The 23,270-nt window shown below is 40.4% G+C and overlaps 1 protein-coding gene across 9 annotated transcripts in view; it reads right to left on the minus strand.

Moving 5' to 3' along the window:
- Nucleotides 1-23,270, minus strand: part of HSF2BP (heat shock transcription factor 2 binding protein) — a 107,897-nt gene that overhangs the window by 55,952 nt on the left and 28,675 nt on the right. For all 9 annotated transcript variants that reach the window (XM_070488964.1, XM_044750762.2, XM_044750765.2 and 6 more), the window contains one exon: nt 7,523-7,640. In XM_070488964.1, the coding sequence (XP_070345065.1) occupies nt 7,523-7,640 (118 nt within the window). The remainder of the gene's footprint in view (nt 1-7,522; nt 7,641-23,270) is intronic.

The following is a 23,270-nucleotide window of genomic DNA, read 5'->3' on the forward strand; positions in this document are numbered from 1 at the left end:
TTTGTCAGAGTGGATCAAAAAACAAGACCCAAGTATGTATTGTGTACCAAATACCCACTTTAGGGGCTGGCCCTGTGGCTGAGTGGTTAAGTTCGCACGCTCTGCGTTTGCGGCCCAGGGTTTGCCGGTTCAGATCCTGGGTGTGGACCTACACACCACTCATCCAGCCATGTTGTGGTGGGGTCCCACACGGAAGAACTAGAATGACCTATAACTAGGTCATCTACAACTATGCACTGGGGCTTTGGGGAGAACAAAAAAAATAGGAAGATTGGCAACAGACGCTAGCTCAAGACCAATCTTTCTCACTGAAAACAAAGCATAAAAAGATACCCACTTTAAATACAAAGATAGATACAGATTAAAAGTAAAGGGTGGAGAAAGATACAGCATGCTAACACGAATGAAAAGGAAGCAGGAGTAGCTATATTAGTTTCAGACAGAGCACATTTCAAAACAAGGAAAGTATCAGGGATAAAGAAGGGTACTAGACAATGACAAAGGGGTCAATTCTCCAAGAAGATGTAATTCTTAACATGTATGTGCCTAACAACAGAGCGTCAAACTACGTGAGGCAAAAACTGATAAAACTGCAAGGAGAAACAGACGAATGCACTATTACAGACAGAGACTGTGACACCCTGTCTCAGAAACGGACAGATCCCGTAGACAGAAACTCAGCCAAGGACATAACGGAACTGAGCAACGACATCAATCAACTGGCTAGAACTGACAGCTATAGACTACTTCATGCAGCAACAGCAGAACACACACTCATCACAAGCTCACACGGAACACTCACCAAGACAGACCACATTCAGACAAGAACACACCTCAACAAATTTAAAAGAACACAAATCATACAATATCCACTCTTAGCCCATAACAGAATTAAACTAGAAATCAGTAACAAAAAGATAATGGAAAATCCAAAATAGTGCCAATTAAACAACATATAAATAAGATATGGATCAAATAAGAACTTTCAAGAGAAATTTTAAAATATTTTGAACTGAATGAAAATGAAAATACAACTTACCAAAATTTGTGGGATGCAGCAAAAGCAGTGCTTAGAAGGAAACTTATAGCCCTGGTTGCAGATATTAGAAAAGAAGACAGATCTAAAATCAATAATTTGTTTCCACCTCAGAAGACTAGAAAAAGAAAAGCAAGTTAAATCCAAAGTAAGCAGAAGAAAACAGGAAATCAATAGAGAAAAATCAATGAAACCAAAAGCTGATTCTTTGAAAAGATCAATAAAATCAACAAGCTTCCAGCCAGGCTAACTGAATAAAAAAGACAGAGGACACAAACTACTAATATCAGAAATTAAAGAAGGGACATCATTAAAGATCCCACGAAAATGGTAAGGATTACAGCCAAATACTACACAAATTTGATAACCTAGATGAAATGGACCAATTCCTTGAAGGATAATTTCTGCCAAAATGCACACAAGAAGGAACAGACAATCTGTACAGGCCTTTATCTATGAAAGAAATTGAATTAATAATTAAAAAAACCTTCCAAAACAGAAAGCATCAAGTTCAGATGAGTTTACTGGGAAATCCTACCAAACACTTAAGGAAGAAATTTTACCAATTCTCTACAATCTCTTTCAGAGGATGGAAGCAGAGCGAATACTTCCTAACTCATTCTATTACTCTGATACCAAAACCAGACAAAGACATACAAGAAAATAAAACTATAGACCAAACTCTCTCATGAACTTAGATGCAAAAATCCTCAACAAAATATTAGCAAATTGAATCCAAAAAAGTATAAATAGAATTATACACCATGACCAAGTGGGATTTATCCCAGGTATGCAAAGCTGATTCAAAATTCGAAAATGAATTAATGTAATCCATCACATGAAGAGACTATAAAAGAAAAATCACATAATCATATCAATAGCTGAAGGAAAAGGATTTGACAAAGTGCAACATCCGTTCATGATAAAAACTCTCAGTAAACTAGAAATAGAGGGGAACTTCCTCAACTTGAAAAAGACTATCTACGAAAAACCTAAACATCATATTTAATAGTGAGAACCTCAAAGTTTTCCCATTAAGACAGGAAAGCAAGGATGTCCCCTCTCACCACTCATTTTCAACATCATATTGGAAATCCTTGCCTAATGCAATAAGACAAGAAAAGGAAATAAAATGTATACAGATTGGAAAGGAAGACATAAAATTGTCTTTGTTCACAGATGACATAATCATCTACATAGAAAACCTAAAAGAATCAATAACAACAACAAAACCTCCTGGAACTAATAAAATTATAGCAAGGTTGCAGGATATAAGGTTAATATACAAAAGTCAATTGAAATCAAAAACACAATACCATTAGCATCCCCAAAAAATGAAACACTTAGGTATAAACCTAACAAAATATATACAATATCTGTATGAGGAAAACTACAAAACCCAAATGAACAAAATCAAAGAACTAAATAAGCGGAGAGCTATTCCATGTTCATGGGTAGGAAGACTCAGTATTGTCAAGATGTCAGTTCTTCCCAACTTGATCTATAGATTCAATGCAATCCTAATCAAAATCCCAGCAAGTTATTTTATGGATATTGACAAATTGATTCTAAAACTTACATGGAGAAGCAAAGAACCAGAAGTGCCAACACAATATTGAAGGAGAAGAACAAAGTTGGAGGACTGATGCTACCTGACTTCAAGACTTACTATGAAGCTACAGTAGTCAAGACAGTGTGGTACTTGGAAAAGAATTGACAAATACATCAGTGGAATCAAACAGAGAGCCCAGAAATAGACCCACATAAACACAATTAACTGACTTTTGACAAAGGAACAAAGACAATACAATGGAGCAAAGATGATCTCTTCAAAAAATGGTACAGGAACAACTGGACATTCATATGCAAAAAATTAATCTAGTCACAGGCTTTACATCCTTCACAAAAATTAACTCAAAATGGATCACAGACATAATGTATAATGCAAAACTGTAAAATTCCTAGCAGATAACACAGGAGAACACCTAAGTGACCTTGGATATCGTGATGACTTTTTAGATACAACACCAAAGACATGATCCATGAAAAAAATAATCGATAAGCTAGACTTCATTAAAATTAAAAATTCTGCTCTGTGAAGGACAATATCAAGACAATGAGAAGACAAGTCACAGACTAAGAGAAAATACTTGCAAATGAAATATCTAATAAAGGACTATTATCCAAAATACACAAAGAACTCTAAAACTCAACAATAACAACAACAACAAAAACAAGTAAAAAAGTGAGCCAAAAGACCTTAACAGGCACCTCACCAGAGAATATATACAGATGGGAAATAAGCAAATGAAAAGATGCTCCACATCATATGTCATCAGAGAAATGCAAACTAAAACAATGACATACCACTATACACCTTTTAGAATGACCCAAATTCTGAACACTGACAACACCAAAGGCTGACAAGGCTGTGGAGCAACAGGAACTCTCATCATCGCCGGTGGGAACGTAAAATGGTGCCGCCACTCTGGAAGACAGTTTGATAGTATCTTACAAAACTAAACATACTCTTTCCGTGTGATCCAGTAAATGTGCTCCTTGGTAACTTACCCAAAGGAGCTGAAACTTACGTCCACACAAAAACTTACACACAATGTTTAGAGCAACTTTATTCATAATTGCCCTAACCTGGAAGCAATTAAGATGTCAGTAAATGGAGAAATAAACTGTGGTATATAGACAATGGAATATTACTCGATGCTAAAAAGAGATGATCTATCAAGCCAGGAAAAGACAGGGAAGAACCTTAAATGCATATTACTAAGTGAAAGAAGCCAATCTGAGAAGGCTTCCAACTGTATGACATATTGGAAAAGGCAAAACTATGGAGACAATAAACATATCAGTGTTTGCCAGGGGTAGGGATGGGGAAGAGATGAATAGGTACAACACAAAGGATTTTTAGGGCAGTGAAAATACACTATGTGATATTATAATTATGAATATATGTCATAAGACATTTATCCAAACCCACAGAATATACGACACCAAGAGTGAACTCTAATATAAACTACGGACTTTGGGTGATTGTGATGTGTCAACGTAGGCTCATCCTTGGTAAAAAAGTGTACCATTCTGGTGAGTGATGTTGATAACAGGGAAGGCTATGTGTGTGTGGGAGCAGGGAGTATATGAGAAATCTCTGTATCTTCCTCTCAATTTTGCTGTTAAACTAAAACTGCTCTAAAAAAATTGTCTTTAAAAAAATTCCCCATCTCTGGTCTGAGGCACCCAAGCTGCTTAAAATGAGTAGCCTTTGATCGTGGAGGTGGCAAGAAAAGCAAAATCCCCAGGAAAGAAGCAAGTTACAGTCAAGGCATGGAGAGGCCAAAAAGAAAAGGAAGCTTACTTAGAATACAAGAAAGGTCCTGGTTCCAGAGGACTCAAGGTTGGGAGTGAGCAGTGAAGAAGAAAGTGGACCGATGTCATGCACATTAGAAGGCAGCCAAAGATCACATGATGGAGAAGACCCACTTCAGGCTGCTGCGTGCTGAGATCCCAAGTGGAGTCAGAGGCCAGCAGTCTGTACATGAGCTCTGCTCAGTGGTCAGATGAAGACTGCCAAGTAAGCTAGCAAATGTCTCTGAAGGCAATTCTCCCTATCTCCCACTGCAATGGACAAGAGCTCATGAGGATGCAAAGGCACAGAGCTCCACCTACTGGAACCAGAGAGGCTAAAAGTGACTCAGCCCTCACACACAGCCTCGCCTTCGAAACTGGAGTAGGAGGTTAGCTGGCCCCAGGAACAATGACCTTGTACAGACCACAGAAGCAAAAGAGACAATGGTTTAGTATCCAGAACACATAAAAAATGACAGCAAACCATTAAGAAAAACATAACCCAATAGAAATGAGCAACAGTCACGAACAGGTAATTCACAGAAAAAAACAAGTATTACAAACATGTGAAAAGAGTCTCAACTTCACTGGTAATCTAAATCTAAAAACAGACAGGCAGACAGACAGATATAGACAGAAAACATAAGTATTCTTTATAAGAATACAATAAACAATGAAGTGGTGATGAGGGCATGGGAGCATCCAGTGGTGAGCATGCTGACGTATCTCTGATGACACTGACGATGCAGAGCACTGACGTAGTACAGGTGGAGGAGTACACTTTGGTGACAATTTGGCACTATCCTATAATGCTGAAAATACGCATGTCCTACTTATCCAATACTCCACTTCTGAGAAAACTCACAGAGGAACTGGCACGCAGCTTAGCAAGGAGAGGTTTGCAGCACTATATCTGAGGAATAAAACCTGAAAAGAACCTATATGTCCACTAGTCAGTGAAAAGATAATCCAAATGTTACATCTTCTTTGATATAAGATACTTAAAAGGAATTAACTAGATCCATGGACAAGTTATAAAAATATACACAAAACTATATAAGTTATATCTTATATTATATGCATTTCTCATGTACATATATTTGCTAGCACAAAATACTAAAATTGACTGGAGAGTCTAGTCCAGATAAGATGGACTAAACACCCCACCCTCTTGCTTCCACAGAATGCAGCTATAAATGCTGAACAGAATACAAGGAGCAGCTGTGGGAGGCCCCAGAGAAGTAAACAGGAACAGGCAGACTGGGAAGAAAACCAGGAGTGTAAGAACCACCAAACCGGCAGTGAGTTTACCACGCAGCCCGCAGCCCGGAAGTGGCAGTGACCCACAGCGAGCGAGCACCAGGAGAAGACTTCTACTGCAGGCTCAGGCAGTAGGGGAGGAACCTCCTGGCAGTGACTATGCTAGCAGTGGGAGCCCCAGGTAACTCACTCTGTGCAAAAGAAATCCTCCTCACCACTGGAAGGAACTGTGGTTCTGTAAACTCCTGCTGTCTGGCCCTGGATGTGGGCAAAGTGGCAAAAACATAGGGCACAGCAGGGCACATAAAACCCTAGCATTCCAGGGGAAGGACTGAAAAAGGGAGCCCTGGGGAACTAAGAAGTACCAAGGACATTGTGGAGCGTTCAGAGCTCAAGAAAGTGACCCACAAGGTTGTTATAAACCCCGACCCTCACTCCAGGCTATGCACATGTGGATCTGATCATAAACAGCATATCCGAGACTCTGAGAACTAACCTCTCAACTACCATGAAGGTCTCAGGCTGGCCACAGGTGGCACACGTGAGGGGCAGACCCAATAGCACTGCAAAGGCTTTCTGAAAATAGAACTCACATTGAAACCACAACACAGAGGGGGCTGATCAGAACTTGCGACTAGAACCCAACCAGGTTGACTGCCTGCTAATACAAAAACATCAGCATTTCCTGCAGGATTTAAACAAGACCCAAGGTCTCAAAACAACATTCAAATGTCTACAGTACAATCCAAAATTACTCAGCATACAAAGAAGCAGGAAAAATCCCAACTCACATGGGAAAAGACAACCAAGAGACACCAAGGCCAAGATGACACAGATGCTGGAAGTGTATGACAAAGACTTTAAAGAAACTTCTATAAAAAACACTCCAGGAAGTAAAAGCAAATACTCGAAATGAATGGTGTGACAGGCAGAGTCCTAGAACAGCCCAAGATTTCCCACCCTCATCCCTGGGGTGCACCTATAATACGACATGCTGGTCATGTTCAGTTACATGGGAGAGAGACTCTGCAGATATAATTAAGGTTACTGATCAGTCTACTCAGTTAATCAAAAGGGAGTTTATCCATTTACGCCTAATCTAAACACATGAGCCCAACAAAAGCAGAGTTTCTCGGGCTGATAGCAGAGGAGGAAGTCCGAGAGGTTCCAAGTGTAAGCAGGGTCCAGCAAGCTGCTGTGGCGTGAAGATGGTGTGGGGTCATGGGATAAGGAACTCAGTCGGCCCTGGAAGGAGTGAGTGGCCCGCACCTGACAGCCATCAAAGAAACAGGCAGCTCAGTCCTACAAATGCAAGGCAGTGGGCTCTGCCAGCAACGAACACACCTGGAAGGAGATTCTCGCCAGGGCCGCCAGAAAACAGCGCAGCCTCAACAATGCCATGACTTGGCCCTCTGAGACGCTAGTCAGAGAACTCAGTTAAGCCCACTCAGACTTCTGACCTAAACGACACACTGTCAAGTATGTGTTGTTTTAGCCACTAAGTCTGCAGTAACTTGTTACACAACAAGAGAAAAGGAACACAGATTTTGGCACCTTGAAGTCGGGTTCTGCTGTAACAAATACCTATTTAAGTTCATTTTGAGGTAATTAATACAACCCTGAAGTGTCACACCAGCATTTGGGACTCACTGATCGCTCTAAGGTGAGAACATTCCTTTTGTTTATGCTATTTTTCTAAAATAGTATTGAATAGAGAGTGTGTCCCTTAATTCTCCAGGCAATTTGTTTCTTCTAGTTTTTAGAACTATTGCCAAATTAACTGTGTTTATTTGAAAAAGAGGCCCAATCAGCAAATTCTAACTGGTATGTAAATAAACATGAACTTTCGAATAGTATCCTCCGTACACTTTGAGTTTGGTACACTGTCCTGGCTTCAGGTCTCCCAGAAGCTGCAGCATGGTGTCCAAGAGCACTCGACTGGAGTTAACCAAGAATTCACGACCGCATGCTATGGCAGCAACATCTGCAACAGAAAGAGAAAACAAAGCATCAAAATCACTGTTACTTCAGAATCTAGAAAAGTTTGCCCAAGATGGAGTATTTATTGCTGTTTTTCTCCTAACAGATGAAATGAAAACACAGAATAACAAACAAGGCACTAAAAAGCAGTATTATCCACAGGGCTGACAGCCCAGAGAGAGTAACTGACAACCACAACAGTTACTAAGCCTGTGAGTAAGGTCCTCTGTGATTAGCGAATGCCTCGGTAGAGGAACAGAGCACTAGGATCTAAATACGTCAGCAGCCCGACTGCAGGACAGCGAGGGGACACCAGAGTCTGGAATACTGGATTAAACAGCTGTGAGCGGGCAGGGTCCAAACAGAAGATGGGGGCTGATTACTTTATCTGGGACAAAAGATGCTAAAATCCACTTTCAATCCTGGGAGTGAAATCCTAATGACTTTGAACTACGATACCAAACTGAAATCATGAGGTCAAAAGACAGTATGAAAACTGATTCTGAAAAACACTTTTTTTCTGAATTTTACATCCTACTATGGGTTGGCAGGTATCACCATGCCTGAGGCATCGCAAGACCAGCATGAAGGCCAGGTGGGATTACTCGATCCCACCAGCTCCCAGTGGACACCCTGCAGCTAACACGGGCCCTGTCAACACTCCCAGACACCTGTGAGGATACATCAATGATCCAAGTATATCCATGTACTTGTTGGTAAGATTTCTCTTTAGCTAGGTCTAACAATAAAGCATGATTCAAAGTGATTAAAATTCCTAACTTGAATGAGCTGACCGACAGCCTGGTGGTGCAGCAGTTAAGTTTGCACCTTCTGCTTCAGCGGCCTGGGGTTCACGGGTTTGGATCCCAGGGGCGGACCTACGCACTGCTTGTCAAGCCATGCTGTGGCAGGCATCCCAATATAAAGCAGAGGAAGATGGGCTCGGATGTTAGCTCAGTGTCACTCTTCCTCAGGAAAAAGAAAAAAAAAAGGATTGGCAGATGTTATCTCAGGGCTAATCTTCCTCAAAAAGAAAAAAAAAAAAGAGCAGGCCAAGGTGGAAAAGTAGAGCAGCAGCGTCCTTCTCCCTCTGACTTAACGGAAATGCTTCTAGTAATTCACAATTAAGTGTGACGCCTAATGGATGATTCTGGTAGGATCTTTTATGAGTTTAAGGAAGTTTTCTTCTATTTTTAGTTTGCTAATAATTATCAAGAATGGAGGATGACTTTTATCACTAACTTGTTCTGCCTTTGATTAACTGTAATCTAACGGCAGAACATAAAATTTCATCTATGCTACCAGATCAACTTTATGGAATCAGATCCTGGACATTCCTATTTATTTTTGTTTCTCTGTGCTGAGAAGGATCAAGAGAGGTACATTAAAGTCTCCTAAACCTAACAGATTTTTTCCCCCATTTTTGCTTGTCTTTCCAGCGATTTTTGCCCCATAAATTGGTGCTGTGTTACCTGGTACATAATTTCATGATAGTTATAACTTTACTGAGGACTGGACCTTCACTGACACAAACTTACTTTCTTTGTTCAATCAATTTAAACCTGATGACTATATTTTCTAGCATATGACACACTCTGGTTTTACTAAAGAAATGTCTAGTGGAAAGATGAAGCTTCAAGCATTTGGCATCACAAACTGATAGAAAGTCATTTTAAGGTAGTTTTTCAGGGGAAAACCTCCTTCATGTAACTAGAGTAGACCACATACTGGACCCTGCAGGAAAACATACATTCTAGCTAGGTTCTTTGGTAGCTAGTTTCCAGAGATGACTTCCCAATGAACCAAGCCTCCAGCATGCAGACCCTTGGGCTGGCCCTGGCCTATGACTCACATGTAACTAGCAGAGTGCAGCGGAACTGACACAGCGTGACTGTCAAGGCAAGGCAGGAAGGGGCCTGACAGCTTCCACGCTGGTCTCTCGCCACTTGCCCTAGGAGCCCTGAGTTGCTAGGCAAGAGGCTGCCATGATGCAGAGACCATAGAAAGAGCACACGGTGGAGAAGCCCTGGGACTACATGAGGAGAGAAAGAGAGAGGCACCCCACTAGCCCCCAGCAGTTTCATCCCCAGCAATCTGAATCACCCCCATTGAGGCCCCAGATGTTGCAGAACAGCAGCAAATCACCCCTGTGAAGCCCTGAGCAAACTGCAGATTCATCAGCAAAATAAATGGATGTTGTTGTTTAAAGATTTGACATTTTGGGGTGGTGTGTTACACAGCAACAGATAACAGGAACATCAGCGAAGAAAACATTAGAGCAAAAACTACATTGTATCATAGCAGGCAACAACACCAAACAAAACACAACAAATTTACTAGTAAATGAAGTCCCATATCATGTATCCAGCATTACAGTAGCAAATGCCAATCTTGCATTTCATTGAACATCACTATCTAAAGAGCAAACTACAAAGTAAGATAAATGTGAATAAATTCCTACACAGACAGCTCCAGTATTTGTCAGTCTGTCTGGGATGTGAGTCAACTCTAGGACTATAAAGCATTGCTGGTTTAATTTTTTGTTAAAATGTACTTATTTTTTCTAGGTTCATTTTTCTTTAAAATTATTTATATAGGTATTTCTAGAATTTATCATAGAAATTATATAACTTAAGAAATAAATGTGGTGTCAATTAAGTATGCTGATAAAAATATAAAGAGTTGAGCTGTATTATGTCTGACATTTTTGATTTAGGTTGTAATAATTTTGTCTTTTTCCAGCTTTAGAAATAACGATGGGGTACCAGCATAGTGATGGACATAGATCAATGGTAGAATTTAGAGTCCACAAATAAACCCTCACATTTATGATCAACTGATTTTCAAGAAGGGTATCAAGACAACTGAATGGAGAAAGGATAAAAGAATAATCTTTCCAGCAAAAGGTGCTGGGACAATAGGATAGTCACATACAAAGAAAGAAAGTTGGACCCCTACCTCACACCATATATAAAAATTAACTCAAAATGGATCAAAGACCCAAATGTTAAGAGGTACAATCATAAAACTCTTAGAAGAAAACATAGGAGTAAATCTTCATGACCTTGGATTAGACAACAGTTTCTTAGCTATGACATCAAAAACACAAGCCATTAAAGGAAAAAATATACTGGTTATCATCAAAATGTAAAACTTTTGCGCTTCAAAGGACACTATCAAGAAAGTGAAAAGACAACTCACAAAATAAGAGAAAATTTTTTACAAATCATATATCTGATAAGCGACTGGTATCTAGAATATACAAAGAACTCTTACAACTCAATAATAAAAAGACAAATAACTCAATTTAAAAATGGCAAAGGACTTGAATAGAAACTTCTCCAAAGAAGATATACAAATGCTCAAAAAGCACATGAAAAGATGCTCAACATCATTAGCCATCAGGGTTATGCAAATCAAAATGACAATGAGACACCACTTCACACCTACCAGGAAGGCTATTATCAAAAATATAATCAAGTGTTGGCGAGTATGTGGAGAAACTGCAACCCTCATGCCCTGCTGGTGGGAATGTAAAATGGTGCAGTCACTGTGGAAAATAGTCTTGACAGTTCCTCAAATGATTAAAGCCATACCATATGACCCAGCAATTCCACTCCTAGCTATATATTCAAGAGAAATGAAAGCTTATGTCTACACAAAAACTTGTACACAAATGTTTGTAGCGTCATTAGTCACAATAACCAACAAGCAGAAACAACCAAAATGTTCATCCATAGATTGATGAATGGAGAGGTATGGTATAGCCATTCAATGAAACAGTGTCAGCCATAAAAGGAATGAAGTACTGACACATGTTCTTATATGGAAAAATCTTGAAAACACCATGCTAAGTGAAAGAAGCCAGTCACAACAGACCATATATGGTATTATATGAATTGTCCAAAATAGGCAAATCTAGAGAGATAGAAAGTATTATCAGAGATTGCCTAGGGTTGGGGGGAATGGCCAGATTCAAAAGAAATCCATTTGGGGTGATGAGAATGTTTTAAAATTGATTGTGGAGATGGACGCACAGCTACATGAATATACTAAAACCACGGAATTATATACTTTAAATTGGCAAATTGCAATGGTATATTACTATATCTCAATAAAGCTGTTAAAGAGTAATTAATAATAACAACAACAGGGATACAGTTTTCACGTTCAATGGAGCCCTTAGTCTCTACTGCTCATCCTGAACTTGTTTTCTATAAACCTCTTATCTGCAGCACAAGCGCTGCACCATAATTTTTGAAAAAAACATAAGCAGGTTTCCTCTGATATTAATATTGTGACCCTGTTTCATCGTTTGGTTTTTGTTTCTTTGTATTTGCTGTGGTAGTTTCTTATCAAGTCAATTATTCAGCTGTCACAGGGAGGGGGGAGGGCCAAGGGCCGTGAGTGATCTCAGTCTTGGAACTCTGCCTCTGTACACTCTTTCTGGAAATCCCCCGCAGGGTTGGAGGGGATGCCCAGTCCTGCTGGGCGGTGGCTCCTAGAAGTCAGTTTCTCTCCTCCTTTGGGTGCTCCGGTTTCTGTGGCGAGAAGTCAGATTAGAGAGATCAGCCCTATAATCTGAGGGCTAGCTGAGAGAGATGAGCCTACCGTCCTTCTCTGTTCGCTGCTGTTAGTCTACAGCGTCAAAGTGACTCCTGGGAGATGTCCAATATCGCTTACAACCTGCTCATGCCTTTGCCTGCAAAACCTGTCTCTGCCAGATTAGGTAAATTTCCACTGTGGAGTGAGCACACCCCACTGTTAGGAAGCCCAGTCACAGAAAAATCAATGGCAAGGCATATGGTGACACAGTTTTACTTCCAGCCAATGCTATCACCTGTTGATCCACCATGAAGAAACCAGCTCCAAGCGGAAGTCTCCATCTTTCCTACGGCTCATCTACAAGCATAGTTCCTGTTTTTTCAATTTGGTCAGAATTTTTCCCTTAAGACTTTATTGCACTCTCAGGAAAGGAAGATTCTCAGCATCTTTCATTTCTCCCAACCTGTAACGGTTACTCCGGAATCATTATCAGAAAGATATTTTTTCCTTCTCTGGACACAACCCCTGCAAGTTTAACAGATAGAGATTTATTTTGCAAAAGAACCTGACAAATAAAAGGTACCACAGAAGGACGATTTTTAGGAGTCCCAGAAAATTCTCTGATATGCAAATGACAGCCAATCTGAACACTAATTTGGCCATATTATGTATGACTCAAGAAATAACCAAAGAATTAACTATGGTCCCAGAATCCCTATGGGGGAAAGATTCTACAGACAGAGTCAAATAACTGGAACAAAGCCAAAAGAGTCCAGATGATTCTTCTCCATCTTTACCTAAACTTCCTCAATACTCTCTAGAGCTGAGCCACAAAAGGCTGTAGGCCAACTGTGACCAGTTAAATAGAAAAAGGACTAGTAATTCCTTGTACAGTCCCTGCAATCACCTAATGTTGACTGTTTTAAAAAAGCCTAATGGTAGAGAATATGGATTTGTGTAAGATCTGTGAACAAGTAACAAAACAATTCTGTGTTGCTGTACTGACTACCCCAAATACTATCCTCTCATTGTCCCACCTGAAACCAAATTCTTTACAAGAACAGATTAACGCTTAGTCTCTTTAGTATCCCATTCTATAAAGTTGGCCAATTTACTTGCTTCACCTAGTAAAATCAACAATTCACCCAGAAAGTTACATATGGAATTCAGTGGAATTCCATCCTACTTCTCTTGGGTCTTAATGCCAGATGTCAAGGATACAGGAGCCATTGTGAGGTCCTTCTGATCCAATAGGTACATAATCTCCTCACGTTCCATTGATCTGGAAAACTCTGAAGCTGACTATGTTTTCTCCTTGCTGAGCTAGCTAAAAAGGGACATGAACTTCTAAAGAAACATTTCAATTCCACAAAACAACAGCTCATTATCTAGGCCAGACTCAGTCAACTGAAGGAAGGGAATTATCTAAGGAAGATTACAACATATCCAAAGTCACCCAAGACCAACCACTAAGAGACAATTAAGAGAACTTCTGTGATCAACTGCATATTGCAGATAACAGATACCAAATTTTTCTGAATTAGCAAGACTTCTGTAAGACTAGACTAAATCAAACATGTCAGAACTGTGCCCATGGAACACAGAAACCAAAACAGCCTTCAGTGACCTCAAAATATCTCTCAACAATTACCTCTAATATCCCAGATTATCATAAATCTTTCTAAATGCTAAACTGAAAATCAGCTCTCTACAAGCTAACCTTGCCTTTGATGAGGTCCAACAACAGTGATGGAGACCCAGACAGTCCCTGATGATCTCGCCTAGAGCTCAAAGAACGAACCACCTCCAACAACGACAAAGATACAGACACACACAGAGAAAGACGGACTGTTCTGAAGACACAGGAAAAAGCAGCCACCAGAATGGAAAGTGATACAGCTGCTATGAAAAACAGTCTGGCAGTTCCTCAAATAGTTAAACATCACATGACCCAGCAATTCCACTCCTAGGTATATGCCCAAGAGAACCGAAAACACATGTTCACATAGAAACTTGCACACAAATGTTCACAGCAACATTATCCGTAATAGCCAAAGAGTGGAAACCATCCAAATGCCTGGCCACTGACTCTTCACTCCAGACTCGGACTAGGTGACATGAGACCACCTATAGGTCAAGGTACAGAACTGGCACCTATTCTTCCACATGAAGAGCCACACCAGTCGAGGGCCAGGGCAGACCTTAATCATCATGCGGGGTCTAAGACTCTTTTCTCAAAAGATGAAACTGAGGGCCACAGACACAAGAAGACAGGGCTAGTTGGTGGTGGAAGCAGAGCTGGACACTGGGCCTCAATTCCCACCCTGTCTTCTTTCCCACACACCACACTGCTTCCCTGTGTTGGTGTGAGTATGTGGAAGAGGGGAACAGGAAACAGAATAATTGGGGGGCAAGAGAAGTGATTGTCACCAACACAAGAGTGTTCTGCCATCAACTTTGTGCAACTATTACATCCATGAAAGATAAGCTGCTCCAGTCCTGCCCATAAATTATCAATAATCAAAAAGTAATCTTGATTCTATAATCACTATCTAACATTGTTCGAATGAATAAACTCAGAATTAAGAGTCAAGGAGTACAATTATGACTTCCAAATAATCAAAAAGCAGAAAAAGTAGTTAGAAAAGTAAGTTCTCCACGTGCAAGCTAAGCAAGTTAATCTCCACAGGACTGTGATATAATCTGCCCTCTACGTTCTAGGTTTGTAGGACTGTGATGACACTCCGCCCTCTTCTCTACGTTCTAGATACGCAGGACCATGATGACAACCTGCCCTCCTCTCCACGTTCTAGATACACAGGATGGTGATGACAACCTGCCCTCCTCTCCACGTTCTAGATACGCAGGATGGTGATGACAACCTGCCCTCCTCTCCAAGTTCTAGATACTCAGGATGGTGATGACAACCTGCCCTCCTCTCCACATTCTAGATACGCAGGATGGTGATGACAACCTGCCCTCCTCTCTACGTTCTAAATTTTTCCTGTCATAGAAGTCACTGAAAACGATCACATCGGCCTGTTGAACAGCACCTGGGGTTACAATGTGCTGTCACCTACCGTAGTCCAGTAGAATATTCACAACAATGTGTAAGGTAATTAGAGCAGGTATTACTATTCCCCTTCTCAGGTAAGGAAAATAAAGTCCAGAGAATTACATTCTGGGGAGTGGACTAGCTGGGCCTAAAAAGTCCAGACCCTTTTACTATACTAATCTATTATTAAGAACAGTGACTATGGATGAGTAAGAAATTTAACAATTTCAGGGGCGGCCCTGTGGCCGAGTGGTTAAATTTACGCATTACGCTTTGGTGGTCCAGGGTTTCGTCGGTTCAGATCCTGGGTGCAGACATGGCACCACTCATCAAGCCATGCTGAGGCGGCATCCCACATGCCACAACTCGAAGGACTCACAACTAAAAATATGCAACTAGGTACCGGGGGTGAGGGGAGGTGCTTTGGGGAGAAAAAGGAAAAATTTAAAAATCTCAAAAAAAAAAAAAGAAATTTAACAATTTCAATGTTTAAACAAATCCTTGACTTCTAGTTTTTGCCTGAGATACAGTAAACTGAAAAGAGCTACACCTCCAGGGGCTGGTTGGGTTGCACAGAGTTCATGCACTCCACTTCAGCAGCCCAGGGTTCATGGGTTTGGACCCTGGGTGCAGACCTATGCATAGCTCATCAAGTCATGCTGTGGCAGTGTCCCACATACAAAATAGAGGAAGACTGGCACAGACATTATCTCAGGACCAATCTTCCTCACCAAAAAAAAAAAAAAGTGGGGGAGATAATTCACATAATCACAGCTTATCTTGAACACATCACAGAATTGAATGCAAAGATCAACCAACTAATAGGAAAAATAAGAAAAGGCAGATGTTCCAAGGCGAGATGTGAAGCAAGCACTTGCTCACCTGGAGCAGACACTGGATGCCACACAAGCTAGCATGAAAAACTCAGCTAAAAGTTTTAACAAACTGCCAGATCAGCAGTTGCCTGGGGCTGACGGTGGGCCGAGGGGTTGACTACAAAAGAAGGGGATGGTGAGGAAGTGACGTCAGCAACATGGCGGAGTGAGCTTTCCTGGCAATCCCTCCCCTCCACGACACAACAAAAAAGACATTCACACTCCAGCAGAGGACATCCAAACACAACACAAAAAACGTCTGAGAGACCCATGCAGCCACATGACAGAGGGCAGAGAGGCTGGAGTCCCCCTCGGAGGAGGTGGAATGGGGTAGGAGAAAACTTTGGTCCCTCCCCAAAAGACTGTGATCTGGGACCCCGGGCAGCCACCGAGAGGGAAGGAAGGTGGGAGGGGATGTTTGTTCACAGGAATGTCAAAGATCCCTGAGGGCCCTCGCAGCATAGAGGGAAGCCCTCTACCAGGGAGAAAGCTATCATGGGGGGTGACCTCAGCAAGCCAACACCCCAGGAGAGCAGATAGTGAGAGCAGAGCAAGAAAACCCTGAGAGCACACAAGAGAAAGCGTACCTCCACCCACCCTGCCCAGCACTGGCTCCAGTGCCTGGGATCCCAGCAGAATGCAGAGGACTCAGAATATTTGCTCTAGACCCCCACACAGTGGCAATAGGCGGTAACTGCAACCAAATACCATCACAATGCACAAAAACAGAGCCACCCCCTCTAGCAATATCAAAAATTATATTAAATCTCCAGACCAGAGAGAAAATGACAAGGATACAGAAATCAGTCCTGAGGACACAGAAATATGTAATCTAAATGACAGTGAATTCAAAACAGCTATCATCAGAAAACTCAATGAGTTAAAAGAGAATGTAGAGAAACAATTCAACAAGTTCAGGAGCTACTTCACAAAAGAGATTGAAACCATAAATAAAAATCAATCAGAAATACTGGAGATAAAAGACACAGTGGAAGAGATAAAACAGAATATGGATTCCCTGAACACTCAAGCGGACATCATAGAGGAGCATATCGGCATAATCGAAGACAGACATGTTGAAATACTCCAGACAGAGGAGGAAAGAGAACTAAGACTAAAAAGAAATGAAGAAAGTCTCCAAGAAATATCCAATTCAATTAGGAAACGCACCTTAAGAATTATAGGTATTCCAGAAAGAAAAGAGGAGAATGGAGCAGAAAGTCTGTTCACAGAAATAATAGTGGAGAACTTCCCAAACCTAGGGAAAGAGATGGAAATCGACATGGAAGAGGCTACCAGATCTCCTAAATATGTCGATGTAAAAAGACCTACTGCAAAGCATACAGTAGTGAAACTGGCAAAAGTAAATGACAAAGAAAAAGTACTAAGGGCAGCAAGGAAGAAGAAAATAACCTACAAAGGAACCCCTATCAGGCTTTCATGGGATTCCTCTGCAGAAACCAAGACTGGAATGACATACTAAAATCTTTGAAGGATAAAAACTTTCAGCCAAAAATACTCTATCCAGCAAAAATATCCTTCAGAAATGATGGAGAAATAAAAACTTTCTCAGATAAACAAAAGTTAAGGGAGTTTGTATCCACAAGACCCCCCTACAATAAATCCTCACGAAGGCCCCCATACCTGGAAAAAAAAATGGAGAAAGGGGTTAGAAAGCACGGAGTAAGGAGATAAATAAGTAGACAAAATCAGAAAATTGTAGCTATACATCAGAACATGTTAGCAAATACTGAAGTACAGCATCAAAGACAAAGGGAAGGAAAACACCACAAACAAAGATAATCTTGTCATTTTAACCACAAACTCAGAACACAAGATGGAATAAGATGTGAGAAAAACAACTTAGGAGGGGAAGAGAAAAGGAATCAGTTTAGACTAAGGAAATAAGAGGCCATCAGAAAACAGACTATCTTCTCTATGAGATTCTGAATATAAACCTCATGGTAACCACTAAACAAAAAAGGAGAACAGAGACACAAATAATAAATAAGGAGAAAACAAACACAACATAAAAAAACTACATAACTCAATGGGTAGACCAAACTACACAGAACGAAAAACAAAGGAAATGCAGTAGAACAAGGAAGAGAGTGATAAAATGGCAGCATTAAGCCCCTCACAAATTGATAATCACCCTAAATGTAAATGGATTGAATTCTCCAATAAAAAGACACAGAGTGGTGAGATGGATTAAAGAACAAGATCCAACAATATGCTGCCTCCAGGAAACACATCTCAGCTCCAAAGACAAACACAGCCTCAGAGTGAAAGGATGGAAGACCAAACTCCAAGCTAACGGCAAACAAAACAAAGCAGGTGTCACAATACTTAGACAAAGTGGACTTTAAGACAAGACACGTAAAGAGAGACAAAGAGGGGCAGTACACAGGATTAAAGGGACATGCCATCAGGAAGAAATAACACATACATATCTGTACACCCAACACAGGAGCCCCAAAGTACATAAAGCAACTATTAACAAACCTAAAATAAGATATTAATAATAACATAATAATAGTAGGGGACCTCAACACTCCACTCACATCAATGGATAGATCATCCAGACAGAAAGTCAACGAGGAAACAGTAGGATTAAGTGAAAAGCTTGACCAGTTGGACTTAATAGACATATATCGAACACTCCATCCAAAAACAGCAGAATACATATTCCTCTCAAGTGCACACGGAACATTCTCAAGGACAGATCATATGTTGCGAAACGAGGCAAGCCTCAATAAATTTAAGAATACTGAAATAATAACAAGCATCTTTTCCAATCACAATGCTATGAAGGCTAGAAATTAGTTAGAAGAAGAAAGCTGAGAAAGGGACAAAGGTGTGGAGACTAAACAACATGCTAGTGAACCACCAATGGATAATTGAAGAAATGAAAGGAGAAATCAAAAAATATCTGGAGACAAATTAAAATGAATACATACCATACCAACTCATATGGGATGCAGCAAAAGCCGTATTAAGAGGGAAATTCGGGGTCAGCCCTGTGGCCAAGAGGTTAAGTTCACGTGCTCCGCTTCAGTGGCCCAGGGTTTCGCCAGTTCGGATGCCAGGTGCAGATGTGGCACCACTCATCAGGCCACACCATAGGAGCGTCCCATATAGCACCACCAGAGGCACTCACAACTAAAATATACAACTATGTACTGGGGGCTTTGGGGAGAAGAAAAGAAAAAGAATAAGATTGGCAACAGTTGTTACCTCAAGTGCCAATCCTTAAAAAAAAAAAGAGGGGAATTCATTGCAATACAGGCTCACTTTAACAAACAAGAAAAATCCCAAATAAGCAATCTCAAACTATACCTGACTAAATTAGAAAAAGAAGAACAAAGCCCAAAGTCAACAGAAGGAGAGAAATAATAAAAATCAGAGCAGAAATAAATGCTATTGAAACAAAAAAAGGCAGTAGAAAGGATCAATGAAACAAAGAGCTGGTTCTCTGAGAAAATAAACAAAATTAACAAACCCGTAGCCACACTTACAAAGAAAAGAAGAGAGAAAAGCTCAGATAAATAAAATTAGAGGGTCCGGCCCCATGGCCGAGTGGTTAAGTTCACATGCTCAGCTGAGGTGGCACAAGGTTTCACTGGTTCGGATCCTGGGCACGGACATGGTACCGCTCGTCAGGCCATGCTGAGGCAGTGTCCCACATGCCACAACTAGAGGGACCTGCAACTAAGATATACAACTATGTACCAGGGGGATTTGGGGAGATAAAAAAAAAATTAGAAATGAAAGAGGAGAAACAACAATGGATACCAGAGAAAGACAACGGATTCTAAGAGAATACTATGAAACACTATATGTCAACAAAATGGACAATGTACAGGAAATGGATAAATTCTTAGACTCTTACAACCTCCCAAAGCTGAATCAAGAAGAGATAGACAATCTGAAAAAACCAATCACAAGTGAAGAGCCTGAAACAGTAATGAAAAGCATTCTAAAAAATAAAAGCCCAGAACCAGATGGCTTCCCTGGAGAATTCTACCAAACTTTCAGAGAGGATTTAATATCTATCCTTCTCAAGATACTCCAGAAACTTTGGGAAGATGGAACACTTCGTAACACATTCTATGAGGTCAACATCATTCTGATACCAAAGCCTGATGAGGATAACACAAAAAGGAAAACCACAGGCCGCTACCGCTGATGAACATAGATGGAAAAATCCTCAACAAAATACTGGCAACTTGAATTTGGCAATACATCAAAACAATCATATATCATGATCAAGTGGGATTTATACTAGGGACACAGGGATGGTTCAACATCCGCAAATCAATCAGTGATACACCACATCAACAAAATGAGGAATAAAAACCACATGATCATCTCAATAGATGCAGACAAAGCATTTGACAAGATCCAACAACGATTTATGAGAAAAACTCTTAACAAAATGGGGACAGAAGGAAGTTACCTCAACATAATAAAGGCCATATAGGACAAACCCACAGCCAACATCATACTCAATGGGCAAAAACTGAGCGCCATCCCCCTGAGAACAGGAACGAGACAAGGGTGCCCACTATCACCACTCTTATTCAACATAGTACTGGAAGTTTTGACCACAGCAATTAGGCAAGAGAAAGGAATAAAAGGAATCCAAATAGGGAGTGAAGAAGTGAAACTCACGCTGTTTGCAGATGACACAATCTTGTTTACAGAAAACCCTAAAGAATCCATCAGAAAACTATCAGAAATAATTAACAACTACAGTAAAGTTGCAGGGTACAAAATCAACTTACAAAAGTCAGTTGCATTTCTATACTCTAATAACGAACTTACAGAAAGAGAACTCAAGAATACAATTCCATTTGCAATCACAACAAAAAGAATAAAATATATAGGAATAAATTTAACCAAGGAGGTGAAGGACTTATACAATGAGAACTATAAGACCTTACTGAAAGAAACTGATGATGACAAAAAGAGATGGAAAGAGATTCCATGCACATGGATTGGAAGAATAAACATAAAATGTCCATACTACTCAAAGCAATCTACAGATTCAATGCAATCCCAATCAGAACCCCAACAACATTCTTCACAGAAATAGAACAAAGTATCCTAAAATTCATATGGAGCAACCAAAAACCCCAAATTGCTAAAGCAATCCTGAGAAAAAAGAACAAAGCTAGAGGCATCATAATCCCTGACTTCAAAACGTACTACAAATCCATAGTGATCAAAACAGCATGGCACTGGTACAAAAACAGGCACACAGATCAATGGAACAGAAGTGAAAGCCCAGAAATAAAACCGCACATCTATGGACAGCTAATCTTCGACAAAGGAGCTGAGAACATACAATGGAGAAAAGACAGTCTCTTCAATAAATGGTGTTGGGAAAACTGGACAGCCACCTGCAAAAGAATGAAAGTAGACCATTATCTCACATCATACACAAAAATAAACTCAAAATAGATCAAAGACCTGAAGATAAGTCCTGAAACCCTAAAACTCCTGGAAGATAATATAGGTAGAATACTCTTTGACATGGAAGTTAAAAGGATCTTTTCAAATACCATGTCTTCTCAGCTTTTCATTTCACAAGAGAAATAAAAGAAAAAATAAACAAGTGGGACTTCATTAGACTAAAGAGCTTCTGGAAGGCAAAAGAAACTAGGATCAAAACAAAGAGACAACCCATCAACTGGGAGAAAATATTTGCAAATCATATATCCGACAAGGAGTTAATCTCCATAATATATAAAGAACTCACACAACTCAACAACAAAAAAACAAACAGCTCGATCAAAACATGGGCAGAGGATGTGAGCAGACATTTTTCCAAACAAGATACACAGATGGCCAATAAACACATGAAAAGATGTTCAACATCACTAATCCTCAGGGAAATGCAAATCAAAACTACACTAAGATACCACCTTACATCTGTTAAAATGGCTATAATCACTCAGACTAAAAATAACAAATGTTGGAGAGGATGTGGAGAAAAGGGAACTCTCATACACTGCTGGTGGGAATGCAAACTGGTGCAGCCACTACAGAAAACAGCAGGGAGATTCCTCAAAAAACTAAAAATAGGACTACCATATGACCCAACTATCCCACTACTGGGTATCTACCCAAACAACTTGAAATCAACAATCCAAAGTAACATATGTAGCCCTACGTTCATTGCAGCACCATTCACAACAGCCAAGACATGGAAACAATCCAAGTGCCCGTCAACTGATGACTGGATAAAGAAGATGTGGTGGATATATACAATGGAATACTACTCAGCCACAAAAAAGACAAAATCATCCCATTTGCAACAATGTGGATGGACCTGGAGGGAATTATGCCAAGCGAAAAAGCCAGACTGAGAAAGACAAACACCAGATGATGTCACTCATATGTGGAATATGAACAAACACATGGACAAAGAAAACATTTTGGTGGTTACCAGGGGAAGGGGGTGGGGGATGGGCACAGGGGGTGAAGGGGAGCACTTACGCGGTGACAGTCAAGGAATAATGTACAAACAAAATTTCACAATGATGTAAACTATTATGAACTCAATAAAAAATTTAAAAAAAAAGAAAGAGGTGATGAGGACGATGGGGGGAGTCTTGGGGGAAGTAATGGAACTGTTCTTAATCCGAGTGGTTACATGACTATACGCATTTGTCAAAACTCATAGAACTGTAAAAAGGTGAGAAAAAAAACCGTAATGGGTGAGTTTACTGTATGTAAATTTAAAATAAGAATCCTTGTTTCAGAAGGCAGAAGATCTGTTTGACAGCTAGCCCAAGGTCTCTGCTATACTGCCTACTCCTCATAAAACAGAGTCTTGGTATGTGAGATGCATAAGCCCCGAGATGTCTGCAAAGCAGCACTTTAATAAAACACCACCATAGTATGTAATCTTTCCAGTAAAGTTCATCAGCGTGTAAGTGAAAAACGTAAGTGCCACTTTCCAAGTCTTGGTGAGAGTTCCTATGTGAGCTACTCCAAGCAGGGAAACACAAAGGTAAGCTGAGCCTGTATGCTGAGCAACAGGCCGGTTCACCCACTGGCCAACTGCCTCCCCGCTACACACCAGCCAGCAACTCAGGCAGTTCAAATTCACAACCCAGCAGAACGACAAATCACATATGTCACAGACCTT

Source organism: Equus asinus, chromosome 18 (genome assembly GCF_041296235.1).
Source record: "Equus asinus isolate D_3611 breed Donkey chromosome 18, EquAss-T2T_v2, whole genome shotgun sequence".
In the NCBI taxonomy this organism is placed as follows: Eukaryota; Metazoa; Chordata; class Mammalia; order Perissodactyla; family Equidae; genus Equus; species Equus asinus.